This window comes from Salmo trutta, chromosome 17, assembly GCF_901001165.1.
Source record: "Salmo trutta chromosome 17, fSalTru1.1, whole genome shotgun sequence".
In the NCBI taxonomy this organism is placed as follows: Eukaryota; Metazoa; Chordata; class Actinopteri; order Salmoniformes; family Salmonidae; genus Salmo; species Salmo trutta.
In genome coordinates this window covers 53,432,927-53,457,658 of record NC_042973.1, presented here as the reverse complement: position 1 = coordinate 53,457,658, position 24,732 = coordinate 53,432,927, and the positions used below count along the sequence as shown (strand labels likewise).

The following is a 24,732-nucleotide window of genomic DNA, read 5'->3' as shown; positions in this document are numbered from 1 at the left end:
TTAAGATCAGTGATTTTAGTATTATACAAGTAATTTGAGATAAACAAATAACACAGTTTGATGAAGTATTGGGTTACTGAATCTCTATTAGCTCAGGACAGTTTTTCAATGGAAATCTATGCAACACTCATTACCAAAACATGCATTCTCATCTACGAAAGATGCTTTTCATTACCGTAATGCACCAATATTTAGGAAATATTCCGAAAAATAAAATGTATACTTTAGTAATTTTTACTTAATCTGATAGTGTGCCTTTTGTTCTTTATCCAAATATGTGTACATATATATCACATGTATACACAAGTAATTATGACAAAAAAACAAGATTCAGAAAAGGTTGTGTTGCTGTAATTAAATACATTACAACATAAATGTGTATAATTAAATTTGTTATATATTTGTTTGCCGTGTTATGCTTAATGCAGGCCTTTTCAATAAGTGAGAAATGTAAAAATGTTTTAAAATTATGTTTATATCTTTTTTGGACTTTGAAAACTATTGCGGTAATGAGAATTTTTGCATTGGTAGTTTTGGAAATTGTGGTAAAATGCATAATATCTGATCAATAAACATAATAATTATTAATTAAATAGCTAAAGATCCTAATCTTAGTAATCCAAGAGGAATTATGGTTGAAAATGTGTTTCTTTTTTTAACATCATTATTTTGTCAAGTGCCAGTTTCTTGAGAATCACCCATGTGTTCCCGTGAATTTGGACTTGGGGACTGTGAAGAGACCCCTGGTGGCATGTCTTGTGGGGTGTGTATGGGTGTCTGAGCTGAATGTTATTTAATTATGCAGACAATCTGGAATCTTCATCACAGTAATATCTCTCATAAAAACTAAAAGAGAAGATGATAATCTCTTGTCAACCCTCAATCAGGAAAGACTGGCATGCATGTTGTTGATGTTAGTTCTATATGCAACAAGGCATGCTGCTCTGTTTGAGCCAGCTGCAGCTTTGCTTGGTATTTTTTTGCGGCACTTCACCATTTTACTGGACAGTAATCAATATTGGACAAGACCAGAGCCTGAACAACTAGTGCAGTTGATTTGTGTAAAAAACGCAGAACACCTTTTTATAGACATACCCCTCCACATCTTCACAACTAATTTGTCAATATGACTTGACCATAATAATTGACCATCCAATGTTATACCTAGGAGTTTACCGTCCTCAACTTGCTCAATGGTCACACCCTTTATGCACAACTCCAGTTGAGGTTTACATCGTAGAGAATGTTTTGAACCAAATACAATGCTATTATGAATTACCCATTCTAACTTTCCCCAAGTACTCAATGCCATGGTCTGGTAGCATTTGGGGTTTATCACCTGTACAAGGACTCATGTGCTGCTAATGTACAGAGTGTAATCCTTACAGCTCAGAGAGGAAGGATTCTTGGAAGCTCATTGTACAAAACATGGCTTTTACCTCACTGAGCTTTCTCAGATGTTTATCGTGCATTCAGTGCATTCGGAAAGTATTCAGACCCCTTGACTTTTTCCACATTTTGTTACAACCTTATTCTAAAATTGATAAAATAATTTTTTCCCTAATCAATCTACACAGAATACCCCATAATGACAAAGCGAAAACAGGTTTTAAGACATTTGTGCAACTGTATAAAAAAATATGTTATGTATCTTATTTACATAAGTATTCAGACCCTTTGCTGTGCATCCTGTATCCATTGATCATCGTTGAGATGTTTCTAGAACTTGATTGGAGTCCACATGTGGTAAACTAAATTGATAGGACATGATTTGGAAAGGCACACACCTACAGTATCTATATAAGGTCTTACTGTTGACAGTGCATGTCAGAGCAAAAACCAAGCCGTGAGTTCGAAGGAATTATCTGTAGAGTTCCGAAACAGGATTGTGTCGAGGCACAGATCTGGGGAAGGATACCAAAAAATGTCTGCAGCATTGAAGGTTCAGCTGAAATGTGTATTCTGCATTTAACCCAAACCCCTCTGAATATGAGAGGTGCGGGGGGCTGCCTTAATCGACATCCACGTCTTCGGCACCCGGGGAACAGTGGGTTAACTGCCTTGCTCAGGAGTGGCCAGACTTCTCAGTGCAAGGCACATGACAGCCCACTTGGAGTTTGCCAAAAGGCACCTAAAAGACTCAGGCCATGAGAAACAAGATTCTCTAGTCTGATGAAACCAAGATTGAATTCTGGTCTGAATGCCAAGCGTCACGTCTGGAGGAAACCTGGCACCATCCCTATGGTGAAGCATGGTGGAGGCAACATCATGCTGTGTGGATGTTTTTCAACGGCAGGGACTGGGAGACTAGTCAGAGTAAAGGGTCTGAATACTTATGTAAATGGATTATTTCAATTATTTATTTTATTTCTAAAAAGCTGTTTTTGCTTTGTCATTATGGGTATTGTGTGTAGCTTGATGAGTGAAAGAAAATATTTAATCCATTTTAGAATAAGGCTTAACGTAACAAAATGTGGAAAAAGTCAAGGGGTCTGAATACTTTGCACCACCTTACAAGCATTTTGTCCATGTGATTGATGCAAAATTGACGACTGAGCCATGCTGACAATGACCGTTTCCCAGAAAACTGCTACCCCATCATACAATATGCACTGTACAGTGCTGCCGGTTACTGCATGTACTATGAGGAACAGTTTAGGGGACAGAAAATAATAATTCACTCACCAGGCACCAAAGAGCTCCGGGCGAGGTGGCTATGATGGTAGCAGCCCTGGGGGTGTTATACATCAGGGCCAGCTCTCCAAAGCTCCCCCGGTTATCATAGGCTCCCACAGTCTTCTCAATGCCATCAACCCTCATGCAGATATCAAATATCCCTCTGAGAAAGGGGGGAGAGAGGACAAGATTTAAAGAGAACAATTTGGATCATATACCAGTCCTTTCAAGACAAATACAGTGATGAACTGAAATGAAACTATTGCCAAATATACTATGACGTATTGAGGAACATTTGGGGAGTAACCCCGAAAGGTTGTCAGTCCAACAGTTTAACCATTACGCCAAGAAGTCCAAACCTCTTGATGAGGTTGTTAGGTTTTAAGGTTACTATAGTATGTCAGCGTTTACCTTTCTATGACGTAGAAGTTATCCCCATCGGCATCTTGATCTATGATGTGCTCTCCTACCTCAAAGAACTTCTCAAACATGGCATCAAGTACTTGGGAAAATTGTTCCTGTGGTATGAGAAAACAAACAATAAATACAAATAGACTGAAACAAAGACCTGAGGATTATATCAAACTTGCAGTCGATTCAAATAGAAAACATTGTATTGAGTATTTGTAATAGTAAGGCCCGAGGCTACACATTACTCATTACACAGCATCAAACATACAGTACGTAGGATACATGAATACTTCAACTTGATTCCTCGCTACATGCTGTTACAATACTTAAAAATAATTGGCAAAACAATCCCACAGCGCATCGGGCCATGGCACAAAGCTACTGGCCACAGGCTACAGTCTGTTCTCTTTTCTGTGTATAAAGCGTGTGCTTGCGTGTGCGTGTGTAATGAACCATAGCAGATAGTGAATGGAGGGAAAGGGAGACCCACTACAGTACGATGAGGGAATAAAAATATAACATTCTTCATCTTACCGGGTCCAGGTTTTTAAACAGGAGGATATCTCTGCAGGCCTCCTGTAGTCTTTGCCTCTGCTCGTCTGTTTTAGGGTGGGTAACCTGGGAAAGCACCCACATGCTATGTTATTGACAAAGATATTTTGAAAGAACACTTCTTGTCCTTCACATCCAATTATCTGTATACTCCATGCACTAATACCAATACTAATCTAGTACAACATCATTTAGAAAACATAGCTGACATTTGGCTTGTCATCATTTTTTATCTCCAGAGAGTTAATTTCTTCAGCAGTTCCTCTGTAGTCTCTGTAATAGTTTCTTGTACAGTACCACTTTTTGAAATGCAGGGCCATCTTACCCTCTGCTCTTTGTCCTCCTCGTCTTCATCAGGGTTGAATGCCTCGGCACACACTGTATGATAGAAGAGAGATTATTGAAAGTTACTGCAAGACATTCACATTCACTGAAAATACAATATGCTGACCAGAAACAGACACATTCTGTTGAAGACATATGTTGCTTGTCAGAAAAGGTTAACAAAAAAATCTAAGAAATGTAGAAAAGTAGAAATACAAGATTGTGCACAGAAAGGTGTCACAGTATTTAATCCATTACTGATCCTAGTCTTATAAGCAACTGTCTTATTCATGGTGGATTTAGAGCCTTTGTGTAAAATTATTTTATTAAACACAACCTTGTTTTAAAGTATTGGGCCTATAACGAACTTCATCAAGATGTACGTTGTCTGTGTAAGAGATTCATTAAAGATAATACGAGGTCCATGTTCCAACAAAGGAATATATTGTAAAAATATGTAGATATCCATGACATCTCTGAGAGATTTAGTAATCATAATAAAGTATCCCTTTTTAAACAGATCAGAGAGATAAAGAGTGAGTTAACACAACCAGAATTGAGCCAGAGTTCAGACCCTACTTGTGACTAACATAAAGCACATACTGTATTTATTATGGGGTGATAATACCTTCATTTTACACTTGAAGTTGACACAATAAAGACTTTTTGATTGAAGATGCCATAGACCTTTTTCACAGTGTGATGACAGTTCAGCTTCTCTAATACCACACAAAAACAAAAAGGCACTGACCCCAAACCTCCCCTGAAGACTTTAAAGATAGGTGACCAGGGGGCCTCTCTTTTCACCTTTCTTCTGGCAAGAGTGCCCAACAGCTAGCCTGGTCAACCAGACTGAGTGCTACGCTCATTGGTGAGCGCACTGGTCAGTATCGTTGACCGGCCTAGCCAATCAGCTCCTAGATGCCTCCAGCCAACCATCCTCTTACTAACCATCCAGAAAACAGTACAGTCACTCTTCTGTCTGTCCGTCTTCATCAATAACCTCAACTTCCCACACAACAGACGAGGATGGATCCTCATATCAACACGGTCCTGCTGCCGCTAGTTTCATCTCATGTCAACCTACATCATTTTGTGATTGACTTCCTTCCTGGGGTTTGTTAAAGGAAGATCGAGATGACGGTGATAATTCATCTCTATTGTAAGCAGAGGCCGGGTAAAATGAAACACAGTGGAGGAAGAGATTGGATTAATGGCCTCTGTGAGTGTTAATGCCTACCAGTTACATTATCCAGGGGATTTTCATATCCACAACGACCGGAAATTTTACCTGTCCTACATACTCATTCTTACTCTAATTTTAAACAAAATCAAAAGAATATGAAAGAATATAACTAAAAACATTGTGATCTTTACTACAGAGTGGACCTAAAAAAGTATGCAGCCTGACTACCTGTGTAACTTCAGAAATTATCCTTGAGTAAGAGATCTGTTTTGTAAGTAGACTGCTGACTGAACGAACAGGCCAGACAGAGAAGTACCGTACTGTAGAAAATTGAAGATTCCTGGTAAAGTAAGTCAATTATTGAAATGGTGGTGTGTTGTTATAAGAAAAGACACTACAGTGCTGCTGACTAAATTACTGCTGATTTCAGGCTCTCTGGGACTGGGTATTTCACGGTTGAAAAGTTAAAATAGACTACAGCAGAAGCATATCCCTACAGTGGTTTGTCCTTTAAAAGTTGCAGCGTACTGCGCCACAGCTTACATGGTGCCGCAGAATTCTATGGCACGTTATTTAAGTGCCAGACACTGGTACCATTAATGCTAGTTAGTGCTAGTTTGACCATCAGAGGACATCTTTGAGAAGCATTTGATAGCCTTCAATAAAGGCTGTACAAGAGAATTTAAAACCTTCTTTGTAAGAACATAGTATATGGGACTGATTTTAAGACATTTTTCTTAATTAATTTGATTAACATTATGATGTTTCTATTCCAAGAAAAATGAAAAACGCTCTGGTTTTACGTTAGGATGGAATGGAAAATATGGCGCTGTACAACGTGACGGTCGGGAGTAGGCTACAGTACGTGGCTATTTTTTTTAAAGAATCCCTGTGTTGTGCGGGCACACGGGAGACCGGGGTTCAATTCCCCGACTGTCCTTGTAAATAAGAATTTGTTCTTGACTGACTTGCCTAGTTAAATAAAGGTTACACTAAGAGCATAACATTTCTACACCCTAATTGTATAATTGTAGTCTACCCAATACCCAAACGGAGATTCAGTGAAAATAAAAATCACATTGATTTTTCAAGACCAGTCCCCATGCTTGTCTCAGAGCAGTGCGAAATGGTGCTAAAATAGTTGTAGGCTATTGCTTCAAATCCTATTGCTTCCATCTTCAATATGCTTTTTAAATAAATAAGGCATACACCACTTTTAACAGCACATTACTCAACACTAGTGAGACTCATGTTGCCTACGGTAGGACTACAGTATATAGAAAAATATGACATGACTCTCCGCCAATAATTACATATGAAGGATTGGAGGATTCTAAATTAAAACCAAAAGCCACCTCATGGGTCTCCCGGTGGCGGCCGGCACTGGTATCAAACCTGCATCTGTAGCAACGCATTTTGCACTGCGGGAGCCCCCATCCACAAAAGTATCAAAATACAGAGAGGTGTTGGTAAAGGTATATCGTCCTGCTAATAGCCCATAAATGGGCTATTATAATACTGTACATGGTGTCCAAGTCAGGATAACCAAAACATTTATTTATTAAAGACTATCAAAAAAAAATGTGGTACTTATTTATTTTGATCCAAAGCCATGAATGAGCGAGTCACTCAGCTTTTTGTAGGTGCCGGGCTATATGACTGTGCCATCAACTTGATAATTTTTCACAATATTTTGGAGTTTATTTCGTTTTCAAAAAATGAAAGTGAGCAATTGTAATCTGAATAAAGGCCCAAACATTTATTTATGTTTTTAGATGTAATACATAATACTTCTTGCTGTATTATTTGTTTTGTCTTTTCTGGTGGATTAAACTGAAAGTGCAACCAATCGCGGCCGGTTGTGATACAGCAAACCTAACATAGAAATACATTTGAAGATATAACTATCCCCCTACCCTCCTTCTAGGCAAGTCTATTGTCCAGCTACCTGCTAATAGCCATAATGGCGGTGTACAACGTGACCGTGTGTGTTTGAAAGAGTATTTTCCAGTAAGCAACAATTTGTTTATGTCACACCCTGAACGGTTTCATCTGTCTTTGTGATTGTCTCCACCCCCATCCAGGTGTCACCCATCTTCCCCATTATTTCCTGTGTATTAATACCTGTGTTCTCTGTTTGTCTGTAGCCAGTTCGTCTTGTTTTTTCAAGTCAACCAGCATTTTGTGTCTCAGCTCCTGCTTTTTCCAGTCTCTCTTTTCTCGCCCTCCTGCTTTTGACCCTTGCATGTCCTGACTCCGAGCATGCCTGCCTGACCACTCTGCCTGCCCGACCCTAAGCATGCCTGCCGACCGGTACCGTTGCCCCGCCTCTGGTTTACTGACCCCTGCCTGCCTTGAACTGTCTATTGCCTGCCCCGTTGGAATATTAAACTATTGTTTATTCAACATGGTCTGCATCTGGGTCTTACCTTCACACCTGACAGTTTACCTTCATTAGACAACTTTGTTCCAATATTTCTGTAATTCAGTAATATTTTTTCCCATAGTATTGCTTTATGGAGCCCTAACTAAATAAACATCGGATTTTGAAAGAGTATTTTTATAATTATTTCATTAACGAAAGCATTAAGATGCCATTATTGGTTACATTGTTTTAGTTTGAACGTGCAGACTGGCACTAAGAACAGCGGGAACGTCTCCCTAGTCAGCTCCATTATTAGTGCAACGCCCCTTAAAGTGCTGCTCTTTGCTACCCAGTGTGGCGGGGTGGCGGTCCACCCCCCCCCCCCTTCCCCATAGGCTAGGTCTGTCTTCTGTGCGCAGCTCTACGGCCCATCCCGTGCCCCCTGCCCTGGTGCCTTGAACCTCGTGTGCTTTCAGTGGATACAGCTGGAGAACTGCAAGGCAATCCCATTGTGCGCCACTCGGGTGCCATGACCAATATGACCCATATATATTGTCCTTCTAAAAACTGTGTTAATAATATATCTGAGAATATCCAAGGGGCTTTTACATAATTCTAAATTAATAACAATAATAATCGCTTTGTTTAAAAAAAATAACATTTTGGAGAGCCTTCCCTGTGGCTCAGTTGGTAGAGCATGGTGTGTGCAACGCCAGGGTTGTGGGTTCGATTCCCACGGGGGGCCAGTACAAAAAAGAAATGAAATGGATGAAATGTATGCATTCATTACTGTAAGTCGCTCTGGATAAGAGCGTCTGCTAAATTACTAAAATGTAAAATGTAAATGATTTTTGTTTTCAAATAACGTAAAATGTGCGAGAAAAAGGCCAATCTTGAACATGGGGTGAGACACTGTTACTAATTTGCAAATAAAGCCAGTTTGTTTTTTAGAATTATTTATGTTTTTAGAGGGAGAGAAACCAAATACCTACAGTCATCTCATGGGTCTCCCAGTTGAGACCAGCACGGGTATTGAACCAGCATCTGTAGCAACACAGCTTGCACTGCTATGCAGTGTCTTAGACCTTTGCGCCACTCAGGCACTGTACAACGTGACCGGTCGGGAGAGGGCTACAATACTACAGTAAGAGCAAAATAATCCTAACAAAATAAAATGATAAAAACCTTAGTGTAACAACAGTTTTAGTAAGTAATACTGAAGTCGTGCACAATTATCCGTTTCTATTTAGGTTTATGTCGCCCATTCATTGTCAGTTAGAGACACAGAAGGACCCAAAAGCATAATCGGTGCTCTAACTCCCCCTTGCACTGGTCTGGAGCAATGAAGTGGTGACGCAGGGTACCGTACTAAACCACAATATTACCTCTAAGTCCCGCAGCATAATAAACTTTTAGTGGAGCAACCACTGTACTAATAATGTTCAGGCTTTTGTTCTACCCTAACACACCAGAAACAACAAAAATAACACACTCACCTGATGCTCTTCTAATAAATCGACTCATCACAGGAGCTGAAAAAAAAGTGGAAAAGCGAAGTGTGAGGTGATCATATAGGATTACATTGGAATCTGTTGTGGTGAAACTGCCATGTCAGTTTGCGATATTACAACAACAAATATCACTTCAAACAACGAACACTGTTTTATTCCCTCAGACGTCATTGCATATCATTGCACACGCGTTAGAACAGCAGAGTGTGTCCTATGATTTTTTTTAAATTACTTTTCTGGAAGCTCATCTCCTCCTTTTCCGAAACAAAACCAATAACAAATGCACCTGGGGCGACCAGTGGCACCGTTTCACCTTTTGCAGATCTCAGCTTTAAGGCCAAATCAAGAAATATTGCAGTGATACCATACATGTTCTACCATTTTTTTTATCAAAGCTGGCAACTGAATGACAGGTGAAAAAGGACTCTTAACCTACTGTGGATTGTTATAACAATGTTGAACACAGATGTTACCTACTGCTGAATGCATATCCCCCCTTTTTGATAACTTCATCAATATTGCCCATGTGGAGCTAACATGGCTGCCATGGAATTGGTTGTGTCATGCAAATGCATCATAATACTTTTGGTAGAAACCGCAATGTCCAAACTCTATTATATCTTTGCTTTGCAAAACACCAGGGAAGCAAGCACCCTTTGCTAACCTAAAACTCCCAATAAGGAAGTGATGCTGAGTCCTTTAAAGTGTGTTTTGCTTGTTTGATCAAGTAACTGTCCAATGAAAATCTAACTTTTAAAAGTTCATATTCATTCAAATGTATCTATAAAGCCCTTTTTACATCAGCCGCTGTACAGAAACCTTGCCTAAAACCCCAATATTCTGTTAACTCATACCCAAATAACTCATCCTATACTTTTATTTTTGGCCAAAGCATGAATTGGAGAAAAAAACACTTCAAAAAGCCCACCTCAAACTTGTATCTCAAACAGACTGTTTAAAAAATGCTTGCTATTGCCTCATAGAGGATGATGAGCTGGCCAATCAGAGGTCTACTCGCATGAATATTTTTAATGACCGGTATACGCCCACACCATTCTATTGTTGGGGTACGCCTACATCATTCTAACACAGAAAAGCTGCCTTTTAACACACTTAATTCACATTTTATGGAAGAAAAACCATTTCCCTCATAATTCATTATAGGTCATATTTCATAGAAATCTGAAAACACTGGACAGTTACTTTAAATGAGAACAAAATGTAATCTTAGTGAACCACACCTACACATGAAAAATACCAGCCTTGTCTCATAGACTAGACGTAACATAGTAAATGTAAATCCAAAACACTCAAATTAGTATGAGATCTTACGTTTGGTAAGACAGAAGGTTACTTTTGGCAAAAACGAAAGGAGGGTGGTCGGTCGCAGTGGATGGGAGATGTATAACGCGAATGTCTAGCAACCCAAAGATTGCATGTTTGAATCTCATCATGGACAATTTTAGCTAATTAGCAACTTTGCAACGACTGAGTACTTTTTAGCTACTTAGTATGTTAGCTAACCCTTCCCCTAACCCTTTAACATTTTCACAAGTGAGTTCCACCCAGAGTGAATTTCTTTATGCACGTCATGTCAGAATGCACTCACTGTTCCAAAATGTGATTGTTACGCAACCGGACAATTAACCCGTGAGGCCTGCTAATTATCTATAGGCTATTATCTACTTGTCAAATTCAAATAATTTTAAAACAAGTTTTATTTACCTGCCATTTCCTGGTTGAAAAATTCAAATAGTTTGCCTAATTTCAGTTTTTGTGACAAAACAAGCAAGTATAGTGTAGAGAATAATTGAACCATCTAAATCGCTGTGAAATAGTTTCCATAACCCAAAGAATGTGAAATGTCAGAATAATATAAGAGAGAATGATTCATTTCAGCTTTTATTTCTTTCATCACATTCCAAGTGGGTCAGAAGTTTACATACATTAAATTATTATTTTGTAGCATTGCCTTTAAATTGTTTAACGTGAGTCAAAAGTATTCGGTAGCCTTCCACAAGCTTCCCACAATAAGTTGGGTGAATTTTGGCCCATTCCTCATGACAGAGCTGGTGTAACTGAGTCACGTTTGTAGGCCTCCTTGCTCGCACACACTTTTTCAGTTCGGCCCACAAACTTTCTATAGGATTGAGGTCAGGGCTTTGTGATGGCCACTCCAATACCTTGACTTTATTGTCCTTAAGCCATTTTGCCACAACTTTGGAAGTATGCTTGGGGTCGTTGTCCATTTGGAAGACTCATTTGCGACCAAGCTTTAACTTCCTGACTGATGTCTTGAGATGTTGCTTCAATATATCCAAATAATTTTCCTGCCTCATGATGCTATCTATTTTGTGAAGAGCACCAGTCCCTCCTGCAGCAAAGCACCCCCACAACATGATGCTGCCACCCCCGTGCTTCACGGTTGGGATGGTGTTCTTCGGCTTGCAAGCCTCCGCCTTTTTCCTCCAAAAATAACGATTGTCATTATGGCCAAACATTTCTATTTTTGTTTCATCAGACCAGAGGACATTTCTCCAAAAAGTACGATCTTTGTCCCCATGTGCAGTTGCAAACCGTAGTTTGGCTTTCTTATGGCGGTTTTGGAGCAGTGGCTTCTTCCTTGCTGAGAGGCCTTTCAGGTTATGTCGATGTAGGACTCATTTTACTGTGGATATAGATACTTTTGTACCCATTTCCTCCAGCATCTTCACAAGGTCCTTTGCTGTTGTTCTGGGATTGATTTGCACATTTCGCACCAAAGTACACTCATCTCTAGGAGACAGAACACATCTCCTTCCTTAGCGGTATGATGGCTGCGTCATCCAATGGTGTTTATGCTTGCATACTATTGTTTGTACAGATGAACGTGGTACCTTCAGGCGTTTGGAAATTGCTCGCAAGGATGAACCAGACTTGTAGAGGTCTACAATTTTTTTCCTGAGGTCTTGACTGATTTCTTTTGATTTTCCCATGATGTCAAGCAAAGAGGCACTGAGTGTGAAGGTAGGCCTTGAAATACATCCACAGGTACACCTCCAATTGATTCAAATGAGGACAGTTAGCCTATCAATCAGAAGCTTCTAATAAAGCCATGACATCATTTTCTGGAATTTTACAAGCTGTTTAAAGGCACAGTCAGCTTAGTGTATGTCAACTTCTGACCCACTGGAATTGTGATACGGTGAATAAGTGAAATAATCTGTCTGTAAAAAAATGGTTGGAAAAATTAGTTGTGTCATGCACAAAGTAGATGTCCTAACCGACTTGCCAAAACTATAGTTTGTTAACAAGAAATCTGTGGAATGGTTGAAAAACAAGTTTTAATGACTCCAACCTAGGTGTATGTAAACTTCGGACTTCAACTGTATAGGCTTAAGGCCAAGACAATAAGAAGACACAGTGGCAGAAGAAATTCAAGCACACATTTGTTTCATTACAAAACCGGAGAGCGACATCTGTCCGGTGAAGTACACAAAACATATTGCATGTAACAAAGAGTTACATTACCTACAGCATGGTCAAGCAAAGTAATGTTTCCAACATTTACGGACTACTAAACAACTAGATTTAGAACCACAGAGTTGGTTCTAAAGAAAACAGGAGCTGCCTCCACTATTCAAGTACCATTTCAACATCTAATCACATATCCTTAGTCTAAAACACTGACCAACTAAAAAAATACCAAAAACGAGTTAGTCAACGTAATCCAATGACAGTATGATGTGGCTCTCCATGGTATTGATTTCTGTGTGTGTCTGTGTGTGTGTGTGTGTGCGTGCATGCATGCAAGTAGAAAAAAACATGTTTACTCACCCTACTTGTAGAGAAATGCCAATACCATCCTCCTCTTTCAGGTTGCCTAAATGGTCTGTGACTCATACAGCACACACTTTTAGTTTTTGTTGTCCTAGGCTACCAGGCGTAAAATACTTGCTCGCTAGCCTAACTTCCTTTCATGGGCAACGATACACCAGGCCAGCTAGTTAGAATCACCTTTGGAAATGATTACAGCTGTGAGTCTGAAAGAGCTTTGCACTCCGGGATTGTACCATACAGTATGTGACTCACCACCTGGATTCGGTTTTATGTAGCAAAATGTGAAATTGTGTTTTTTACATTAGATAAAAGTAGAAACTCAGAGCTACAAAATGGTATATTGTACACTGCATTTGAAGAACAATCGGAAAGTCATTCTGCTTTGAAAGTTGATCAACTTGTAAACTCACTTGAGAAAATAGCCTTTGAATGTTTTGGTATCTAGTGAAGAGCTCTTTGTCTATACCCATTCAGCATTGTTCACACCCTCTTAAGCTTTGGCAACACCCATCTCTTTTCGCTCTCGGAGCGCACACTTGACGCTATGGCCAATGACTTGTTTACCTCTGGATAACATGAAAACAGCTTAACCAGCTCTGCTGGCAAAATTTCATTACACTTTTTTGTAGACGTTTACTGACACCAGCCATATTCAACGGGTGTTGTACACACGTCACGTAACGTTAGCTAATGAGCCAACCAGCTGACATTAGCTAGTTAAACAACAATGAACAAAGTGCCAACACTGCCTAACATTAGGCTCTAACTAGAAAAGCAAACAGCTCTGGGAAACAAATAATTAATGTCCACTAGGGAGCCAGCCAGCTAACGTTAGCTAGCTAACAGTACACTTTAGCATAAGACATATAGCTAGGTAAACAATGACCCTAGCTAGGTAAACAACTAAGGTTATATATGTAACCACGTTATGTGAGCTACATGGATCACTAATATATTGATATCACTCCGCGGCGGAGGGATACATCCGAGGTGAGAATTTACAGATTTACTCCCGTGTACACCTGTGTCATGGCTGGGGTTTGCCCATATATATACACACACATACCCCATGGCCATGACACACATTCTCTACAAAATTTTTGAGGCACATCTAGCCCCGTAGGGGATTGGAGTGATCTATATAGCTCACATAACCGTGATTACATAAGTAACCTTTTATGTTTCACAATATTGGATCACTCCAATATATTGGTATACCCCCAGAAGGGGAGGCGACGCCCAGGACCGCTGAACCAACCACAGAGGGAGGTGCCACATTTACCCGATAATACCTAGCAAAGGTGCAAGAGAAAGCCCAGCTGGCCACAGCACAGATATCAACGAGGGGCATTCTCCTCAGTATAGCCCAGGACGCAGCCACACCTCGTTTTGAATGCGCTACCACAGATCCCAGCACTGGCCTGCCAGCCAGGCGGTATGCTGTCGTAATCGTGTCCACGATCCAGTAAGAGAGCCTCTGCTTTGATAACCCAGCCCCCAGGACTCTCTCACCATAGCAGACAAAGGAGGATATACTGCACCCCGCATGACTCGGGCACAACCTCAATACCAGTGCACCAAGAGCAGAACATCCGCCAGTGCAACTGGTATGCTGCGGTTGTAGCCGATGCCCTTGCACTCTGCATGGTGTACATTACGCCCTCCTGTAGTCCTAACATGGACCATTGGTGCCGTTCAGCAGCCAAGTCCACAGACTGAGGCGGTGCGGTCTCGGATGCCACAGAGTTCCCCCGGCCTAAGACATCATGTCGGGTCTCAGGGGCAGTTGCTAAGGTGTCCCAGACAACAGGGACAGGAGAAGGCTGAACCAGGGTTGTCTTGGCCAGTATGGGGCCACCAGCAGGAGATGATGCTCCGCCATCCTGGTCCTGTCCAGCACAGCCTGGATCAGGGGAAAAGGGGGGAATGCGTAAAGCACCAGCCCTGGCCAATCGTGAGCCAGAACATCCAAGCCCAGAGGCCCTGGTTGCTCCGACATGGAGTACCACATGTGGCAGTGTGTATTGTCCAGGGAGGAAAACAGGTCCACCTGCACCCTCCCGAACTTGTCCCACAGGTGCTGCACTACCTGGGGATGTAGGCTCCAGTCCCAAGGGGGCAGGCCCTCCCTTGAGAGCATATCCACTGCCACATTCAGGATGCCAGGTACATGCCCTCCGCATAGAGACTCTAGACGTCCCTGAGCCCAGAGGAGGAGCTCCCGTGCCATAAGATGGAGGTGGTGGGACCTCAGTCCACCCTGATGGTTGATGTAAGCCACCACTGTGGTGTTGTCCATAATCTCACCAGGACATGTCTTCCCTTCAGATGTGGAAGGAAAGACCGCAGGGCCAGCAGTACAGCTCTTAGCTCTAGTGTATTGATGTGCCTGCTGCAACAAGGGGGTGGCCAACAGCCGCTGGCCGACCTGCCCTTGGTCAGCCGATCTGGGAGGTGTCTGTGCTGACCAGCTCCAGGCTGCACATCCTCAGCATCTCCACCCCACCTGAGAAAAAGGAGCAACAGCGCCACCTCAATAATGCCCTGAGGCACTGTGCGGTCACCCGCAGTTGAAGGTGGCACGTCGGGTGCAGCCGGAGGGAGTTGAACCACCATTGAAGAGGCCAGAGATGGAGCAGGCTCAGGGGAATCAGCAACGAGGCTACCGTCAGCAAGCACAATAGGCGTTTGCAGGTTAGAGCGGATACGACCCGCACCTGCCGAAAGTGGTCGAGGCAAGATAGGATCGCCTGAACCCTTCTGGTGGGCAGGCGTGCTCCCATGAGGACTGAGTCTAGTTCCATGTCAATGAAGGCCCCCCTCTGGGTGGGCGTCAGACAACTCTTGTTGTTTACAGTAATGCCCAGCCCGCCGATGTGGGTCAGGAGCATGTCTCTGTCTGACAGGACCTAGGTCTTGGTCGGGGCACAAATCAGCCAATCGTCCAGGTAATTGAGGATCAACAATCCTCGGGACGTGAGAGGTGCCAGGACAGCGTCCATGCACTTTGTGAAAGTGTGGGGTGCCAAGGAGAGGCCGAAGGGAAGAACCATGAATTCGTAAGCCGTCCCTTCGAAGCGAATCGGAGGTACTGCCAATGAGCTGGGTGAACAGGAACATGGAAGTATGCATCTCTCAGGTCCAGGTTCACAAACCACTGGTCCCTGGACACGGCCTGCAACACACTGGCTGGGGACAGCATGTGGAACCTCAGTACTTCAAGCACCCATTGAGGTTGTGGAGGTCCAGAATCGGTCGAAACCCTCCGTCTCTTTTTGGGACAACAAAATAAGTGGAGTAGAACCCACCTAGCCATTCTGATGTCTCGATCCTGCCAATGGCACCCTTGTCCAGGAGTGAGGAGATCTCCAGCCACAGGGTTTTCTTCAGGGGTACCGACACCAGAATTGGTGTCGGTACCCCTCGAGCATTGTGGATAACACCCAGGGGAACTCCACACCCTCCTCCCACTTTGCCCTTTGAGACCGGGAGAAGCGGCCGGGGCCAGCGAAGGGTGTGTCAGGGGTCCTGCCGGGGCCCGCCTTTCCTCTGGCACCCCGAGCACCTGGGTCCCTCAGACACGTCCCTATGGCGGTGATGGTTGACAGGTTGTTGCTCCACCGCACGCTGTGCCCCTTCCCCGCTGTCGTCCCTTAGCATTACGCGATGGGGCAGGAGAGGGACCCCACCATCATTCGGGTGCAGGTGGGTGGTGACGGTCTGTCTGCCTTGGACCCAAGGCCTGAGGAGGCGTCATGAACCGTCTCAGGGTCTCCCGGTCCCTACGAACTTTGTTGGTCTGCTCCAGAACGTCATCAACCCCTGGGCCATACATCAGCACTGGGGTGATGGGGAGAGTGGCAAATGTGCTCTGGAGAGCAGCTGGCAGATGGGTTTGGGCCAGCCAGAGATGGTGCCGGGAGTTAACCACCTGCGCCATGGCCCATCCGTTGGCGCGGACCACATCCCTCTGGATCTTGGAAAGCTGGCGAGACACCTCCGCTCTGTGCCCTCCTGCAGACGGGGCAACAGAGTCTGCAGGTAGGCCTGCAGCAGCATGGCCACGTTGGTAAGGTGGCCAAGAGAGCAGAGGGACCCATGTGGTTTTCAAGTCCGCATCAAAGACTCTGGAGGGCTTCAGTCGCGGGTTCAGCCCTATAATCTCCTGGTCCGGGAGGACCATGGCAGCTCTCATGGTATCCATGGTCGGGTACTCCTGGAGGCCAAGTGACTCTGCACCTGCAACATAACTCCATGGTCCAGTCTCTGTTGTGAGTCGGAAGCGCCCCCTGGCAGAGGCCCAACTCTCCCGCAAGGCCTCACAGAACTTAGCAGAGATGGGGACAGATGGAGAGTCCTTACTGTCCAGTTTTGATGTCCAGTGCAGTGGCTACCCGAGTGAGTAGGCTCCTAATAGCCTCTCGATCCGCTGGGGGCCATGAAGCCCCGCTGTCGGCTTCTGATGGCTTGTCAGCCTGGTAGCCCCACTCACAGTGGTGAACAGTGCCAGCATCGTCCCCCAGGAACAGCCTATCACTGGCCAACAGGGAACAGCTGTTGTTGCCATCAAAGCTATCAACCTCCTGCCGCAGGGCATGCGACCTCCATTCAAGGTGGTCCCAGCGGCTGACTCCTGCCCCCGTCCAGGACTGGCAGCAGATGAGCTCTGCCTACGCTGGCTCCAGCCACGCTTCCTGGGAGGGGTACTGGGCCCAGGAGAGAGACTAACAGCTCGCTGGCGCACCACTCCTGAGGGAGGGAGCTCGTCCCCAGCCTGAGCCCCAGCCTTGCCGATCCACTCGCACATGGCCTCCAATCGCGCCAGGCGATGGCGTTTTGAGAGCACCACACAAAACATGCAGCCAGTAGGGCGTTCCACCGCCCTCTCCACGTGGCTCAAACCTAGGCAGTGCATACACAAGGTATGTGAATTCTCAGGGGGAATGCCACCATCACACCTGTCACAAAGGGAAGCCATAAGGTCAGCCAAGCTAACAAGGCCACGGAGCAGGGGTCCGATGCCCTGGAAGAGCTTATGTCGTGACCTTCTTGAAGGAATAGGAACCTGGTGAAAGAAAAATGACCCAGTACCTCTGCAAAAAACGGGGAAGACCCGTGTGGGAAAAGGCCACTCAATATTGTCTTGGTAAGCAACTCCAGTGTATATTTGGCTTTGTGTTTTAGGTTATTGTCCTGCTGAAAGGTGAATTTGTCTCCCAGTGTCTGTTGGAAAGCAGACTAAACCAGGTTTTCCTCTAGAATTTTGCCTGTGCATTGCTCAATTCCATTTATTTTTATCAACCAAAAAAACTCCCTAGTACTTGCCGATGACAAGCATAACTATAACATGATGCAGCCATCATCATGCTTGAAAATATGAGAGTGGTACTCGGTGATGTGATGTGTTGGATTTGTCCCTTTGTATTCAGGAAATCATTTTCTTTGCCATTTTTTGCAGTTTTACTTTAGTGCCTTATTGCAAAGAGGACGCACGATTTGGAATATTTGTATTCTGTACAGGCTTCCTTTTCACTCTGTCATTTAGGTTAGTATTGTGGAGTAACTACAATGTTGTTGAACCATCCTCAGCGTTCTCCTATTACAACCATTAAACTCTAACTGTTTTAAAGTCACCATTGGCTTCATGGTGAAATCCCTGAGTGGTTTCCTTCCTCTCCGGCAACTGAGTTAGGAAGGACGCCTGTATCTGTAGTGACTGGGTGTATTGATACATCATGCAAAGTGTAATTAATAACTTCACCACGCTCAAAGGGATATTCAATGTCTGCTTTTCTTTTTTACCCATCTACCAATACGTGCCCTTCTTTGCGAGGCATTGGAAAAACTCCCTGGTCTTTGTGGTTGAATCTGTGTTTGAAATCCACTGCTCGACTAAGGGACCTTACATATAGTTAGTTGTATGTATGTATGGGGTACAGAGATGAGGTAGACATTCAAAAATCACGTTAAACACTATTATTGCACACAGAGTTTACTCCTGAACTTATTTAGGCTGGCCATAACAAAGGGGTTGAATACTTAGACTCAAGACATTTCAGCTTTTCTTTTGAAATTAATTTGTACACAATTCTAAAAACCTAATTCCACTTTGACATTATGGGGTGTTGTTTTTAGGCCAATGACACCTTTCTCTGTCCAGTTTCAACTGAAATTGTCCAACATGAACTGCACTAGCTAGCTAACTAGCTTAGCTCGTCGCTAGCTTGGTTAGCTAGCTAGCTTGGTAATACATGGTTGGCACATTTTTATTTCACCTTTATTTAACCAGGTAGGCCAGTTGAGAACAAGTTCTCATTTACAACTGCAACCTGGCCAAGATAAAGCAAAGCAGTGCGACAAAAACAACAACAGAGTTACACAAACAAATGTACAGTCAATAACACAAAATAAAAGAAATAGAAAGATCTATGTACAGTGTGTGCAAATGTAGAAGAGTAGGGGAGGTAAGCAATAAATAGGCCATAGAGGAGAAAATAATTACAATTTAGCATTAATACTGGAGTGATAGATGTGCAGATGATGATGTGCAAGTAGAGATACTGGGGTTCAAAAGAGCAAGAGGGTAAGTAATACTATGGGGAGGAGGTAGTTGGGTGTGCTATTTACAGATTGGCTGTGTACAGGTACAGTTTTAGGTAAGCTGCTCTGACAGCTGATGCTTAAAGTTAGAGAAGGAGATATAAGACTCCAGCTTCAGAGATTTTTGCAATTCATTCCAGTCATTGGCAGCAGAGAAATGGAAGGAAAGGCGGCCAAAGGGGGTGTTGGCTTTGGGGATGACCAGTGCAATATACCTGCTGGAGCGCGTGTTACGGGTGGGTGTTGCTATGGTGACCAGTGTGCTGAGATAAGGTGGGGCTTTACTTAGCAAAGACTTATAGATGACCTGGAGCCAGTGGGTTTGGCGACGGATATGTAGTGAGGGCCAGCCAACGAGAGCATACAAATCGCAGTGGTGGGTAGTATATGGGGCTTTGGTGATAAAACAGATGGCACTGTGATAGTCTACATCTAGTTTGCTGAGTAGAGTTGTAGGGGCTATTTTGTAAATGACATCGCCAAAGTCAAGGATCGGTAGGATAGTCAGTTTTACGAGGGTATGTTTGGCGGCATGAGTGAAGGAGGCTTTGTTAGCGAAATAGGAAAAGGGGTTGAATACTCTAGCCGATTCTAGATTTAATTTTGGATTGGAGATGCTTAATGTGAGTCTGGAAGGAGAGTTTACAGTCTAACCAGACACCTATGTATTTGTAGTTGTCCAAATAGGCAACAGTTTAGGTAGCTAGCTAAATTGTACAGCCAGCATTTTGTCTATAGTGATGCTGTTACAATTACCAAACATTTGGATAAACAAATAATTTATCAAAATATGATGTATGGACAGGATCCGATGTTGCAGCAATTCGACCATGAAGGCCTGAGTCACAGTCTCCTCTGAACAGTTGATGTGTCTGTTACTTGAACTCTGTGAAGCATTTATTTGGGCTGCAATTTCTGAGGCTGGTAACTCTATAATCAACCTGTCCTCAGCAGCAGAGGTAACTCTGAGTCTTCCCTTCCTGTGGCGGTCCTCATTAGAGCCAGATTCATCATTGTGCTTGATGCTTTTTGTGACTGCACTTGATGAAACATTCAAAGTTCTTGAAATATTCCGGATTGACTGACCTTCATGTCTTAAGGTAATGGACTGTCATTTCTCTTTGCTTATTTGAGATGTTCTTGCCATAATATGGACTTGGTCTTTTACCAAATAGGGCTATCTTCTGTATACCACCCCTACCACCCCCGCATTAAGAAGGAAAGAAATTCCACAAATTAACTTTTAAGAAGGCAATCCTGTTAACTGAAATGCATTCCAGGTGACTACCTCATGAAGCTGGTTGAGAGAATGCCAAGAGTGTGCAAAGCTGTCATCAAGGCAAAGGGTGGCTATTTAAAGAATCCCAAATATAAAAATATATTTTGATTTGTTTAACACTTTTTTGGTTACTACGTAATTCCATGTGTTATTTCATAGTTTTTATATCTTCACTATTATTCTGCAATGTAGGAAAGAGTAAAAATAAAAAACCTTTGAATGAGTAGGTGTTCTAAAACCTTTGTGCATAGAGTTTTATTTCATTCTATTTGTTAGGTAAATTAAATCATTAGAGCTCCACCCTGTTTTGAGCCCCACCAGTTTAGCAAAAACTAAATAAATTGTTGCCTGTTTTACATGTTTTTTTGGCATTAATACGTGTCACATATATTACAAACACAGCCCCAAAAAAATATACTAAAAAAATGTATTATGAGTTAATAAAGCCGTATACAAACATGTTCCCTTTTTTGATTTCTTGAGTAAGGCAGCTCCAAAATGCAGGTGTTTCAGCCTAGTTCAGTGCTTTCTGTGGTGGAAGGGCAGCCAGCGGAAAATATAGAGCGTAGGGGTTGGTAATCTTCTCCAGTTGTGCAGTGATTGGCTCAGTGTTCTGTCACTCATGGGGACACTATGTCACCACAAAATCTACAGGGAGAGCTCGAAAGTTCAAGCCCCCTTGGGTGCTGCCATAGATTTACTTTAGAAGTGCCCATCCAAGAAGGCTCAAGTTCATTGGTCACAGATAAAATGACGTCAAATCACGTTATATCTACCGTAGCTTTGATTGGACTGATCATGTAAACATTATACTTTCAAAATCTTAGCTAACAAGCTAGACATGCAGTAATAATCATGAATCACATCGCTAATCTACTGGAAAATCCCCTTTCAATCCTTGTCAATCCTTGTGAAGAGAAATTATAGATAAAACGTATCGGTGCTCATCGGCCATGAAGATTACACAACAAGTTGGAAATCGCAAATTCAACATTGAGTGGTTTGGAAGGAATCAGAGGCTAACTGCAAGCATTGCAAAGCAATCACTAGTATGCTTCCCCTGCCTGCTATTCGGTGGAGTGTGTGGTCCAAGTCTGGGTTAAAAGGTCTCTTTTCCAAGCTTAAAAAGGATAAACATTCACACCCAACACCATGGGGTAGAAAAGGTTGAATACATTGGCCATGCTGTCAATCCAGCATGACTTCTGCCGCGTTCAAAACAACTGGAAACTCGGAACAGGGAAGTCTCAGACTTCAGTGATGTCAAGACACCTGGGAACTGTGAAACAATTTGCTCCGACTGGGAAAATACGTTTTGAACGAACGGTCATCCAACTCAGAATTCCAAGTCGGGAACTCTGGCCTCTTTCTAGAGCTCTGACCTGAAGAACACTGACATGATTCAACCTCCCCCCCACCCCCCAGAGTTCCCAGTTGTCTTGAAAGCACCATAAATACCGAGAATGTCAGACTTTGATGACAAAGTTTCATGACAAAATTTGCCCACAAGAAGGACCGCAGTGCCACCTTCCTGTTCAAGTGAGCACAGCACAACGATGAGGCCAAAAATGTCTTGTATGCTGCTGCATAAATTATGTAATATGCCAGGGAGATATGTATACTGTAGCTAAGAAAGTAATACTACGTGTATGTTGTATAGTAAGCTGTTAGTAGCCCATGTGCCTCACCCTAATAATTTGGTCCATTTCCCCCTCATAACTTAGCCTACTGTTTTAACTTGGTGGTGCACATGTAGCCTATAGCCTGTTTCAGAGAAATGTAATCGAATAATGTCTGCTTATATGCTCCCTTTATTTATCCTACAGTTCTGACTTGGTGTACAGGGAGAATACTGCAAGAACGACCCATGTTCTGAATTCTGTCAATGTACATTTCGAAAGTGCTGAACAAATAGTTATTTTGACTACGTCTGTCTTAGCTCGCTCATTAATGTCTTAATCGAAATTACGCATTACTTCTTATCCGCTCATCGTTCCATTATGCCATAGTTTGTATGTCTCAATTATCAGTAGAAACCACATTTGTTTAAGCGAGTCAGCAATATCAGCTATGTTTTTTTTAAAGGCAGTGAATTAGGCTGAATTAAAGGTTTCGCTAACAGCCAGGTGTAGCAGTGGTAAGGATTTATTTACTCTATGGTGCTGAAAAGAAAGCTCTGCTGTTGAGACAGCTTTATGTAGCACCGTTTGTCACTGTTATAGTGCAATTAATGGATTGTTTAGTGTTGTGTAGTGGCTTTGCTGGCATGCATCTACAAATATATATATATTTTTTCCCCCACCAAGATTTACATGCTAAAATCGCCACTACTAAGGTTTATGTGGTTTTCATGGAGGACTGTGTACTCTATTGTTGCTCTAACTCCCTCTGTAGTAACTTGGACTATATGCATTGTGTAAGCCTAATGATGTCAAATGAAATTCTCAGGAATCAGAATAAACTGTTGGCTAGAGATCGAATGCTACACAGTATGTTCATTACGTGTCAATCAGACGCCATCACCATGTCCATATTTGGCGTATGACAGCCCAGACAGAATCATCATGGCATGGTGTTGTTACAATGTGGAAAACAATTTGAAAGCTCATCACACATCACTGGCTACAGTGGCTACATTTAAGAGGAAAACATGTTGCAATTGTAGAATTCCATTCCATCTCATATACAATTTATTCTGTTCCATTCCGATATTCCACTGGCTGAGTAATATAATAGAAATTGAATACAATATAATAGAATGGAGCTCAACATTGTTATTATTCATTTATTAGCCTACCTGTGAATTCCTCATCGTCACTCTCCTCCTCTCCATTTTCAGAATCAATCTGCATGGCTTCCTCAATGAAATTGACCGCTTTCCCACTGGGTCTCGTGGCCGAATTTTGGTCATTGCCAATCGCGGCTCCTCTAATTTCACTGTCCTTCAGTTGGGTGAAATACTGCAAAGCAAACTCGAGCAAATCTCCCGGCTGATTCCTCAGCACTTCCACGGTAAAGCTCTGCAACAGCTCCGTCAATCCTTCAGGAATTTCTATACTCATTCCTGATGTCAAATCTATGAGAAATACGAATAAAATGTATATCTTTGTGCTTCCAACAAATGAAAGAATTCTATTCAATTCTACTCAAAGCAAAATACAGATTTATTTTCTTTACTAAGATATGCGCTTAATTGCCCGGGGAATGTTGTATAATCCCCATGCAATGCAGATAATCCTTTCAATGTGCTGAATGAAAATGGCTCTGAATTCTTTGGACTCAGCATCTTCTGCTGCTTCTGGCTACACATGTGACCAAAGAAACCATGGCAACCACCATCCCAGAGATTGCGTATGAGAGCGAGCTGCAGCAATGCAATGGATGGCAAAAACTGCAGTGGCATAATGTTGTAGGCCTAATGAACTCTGCAATTGAGGGCAAAAACTGCAGTGGCATACTATTGTAGGCTAAATCAGATGACAGCTATTACATCAATGCTGCTTAATAAATTATACAGTCAAACTATTTTCATTATGTAAATCAAACATTTTTACTTAATATGTGTGCAACATTCACCAATGCCTTGTGCACACCAGTTGCATCAAAATCCATTCATTTCAATGGGATACAATCCGCACTGCTGCGACTCATCTGGTAGACATCTGCCAAACTAGGCTGCAGTGAATTTTTACAATTTGTAGGTTGTATTGACGTGCGGCAGAGATATGTATATAATGACGAGATGCTCATGTCTCCACCCTAACAATGTGAGTCATCCCAAAGGCGGCAAGGCAGGTAACAAGTTTAGGTCCAAAATTAGCCCATAGGAACGCTTAGGGTTTATTATGGACAGATTTTGGTGAGAGTGAAACCTCTCGCTTCGCCGCTTCCTCTCTGTGTAGGGTCTTACATGCTGACCAATTATTGCAAAAATAAATTTAAACATACATGTTATTCAATTATTGCGCTAACGAGCGTATGCGTTGCCAAGTGGTAAAAGAGAATTCAG

General features: G+C 42.6%; 1 protein-coding gene across 1 annotated transcript in view; it reads right to left on the bottom strand.

Annotated features, from left to right (window-relative positions):
* Positions 1–24,273, bottom strand: part of LOC115152416 (cAMP-dependent protein kinase type II-beta regulatory subunit) — a 33,862-nt gene extending 9,589 nt beyond the window's left edge. The window contains exons 1-6 of the mRNA XM_029697270.1: positions 23,521–24,273; positions 9,011–9,046; positions 3,965–4,017; positions 3,622–3,705; positions 3,088–3,194; positions 2,686–2,839 (exon numbers count right to left, since the gene is read on the bottom strand). Of these exons, the coding sequence (XP_029553130.1) occupies positions 2,686–2,839; positions 3,088–3,194; positions 3,622–3,705; positions 3,965–4,017; positions 9,011–9,046; positions 23,521–23,785 (699 nt within the window). The 5' untranslated portion in view covers positions 23,786–24,273. The remainder of the gene's footprint in view (positions 1–2,685; positions 2,840–3,087; positions 3,195–3,621; positions 3,706–3,964; positions 4,018–9,010; positions 9,047–23,520) is intronic.
* Positions 24,274–24,732: the final 459 nt, after the last annotated feature.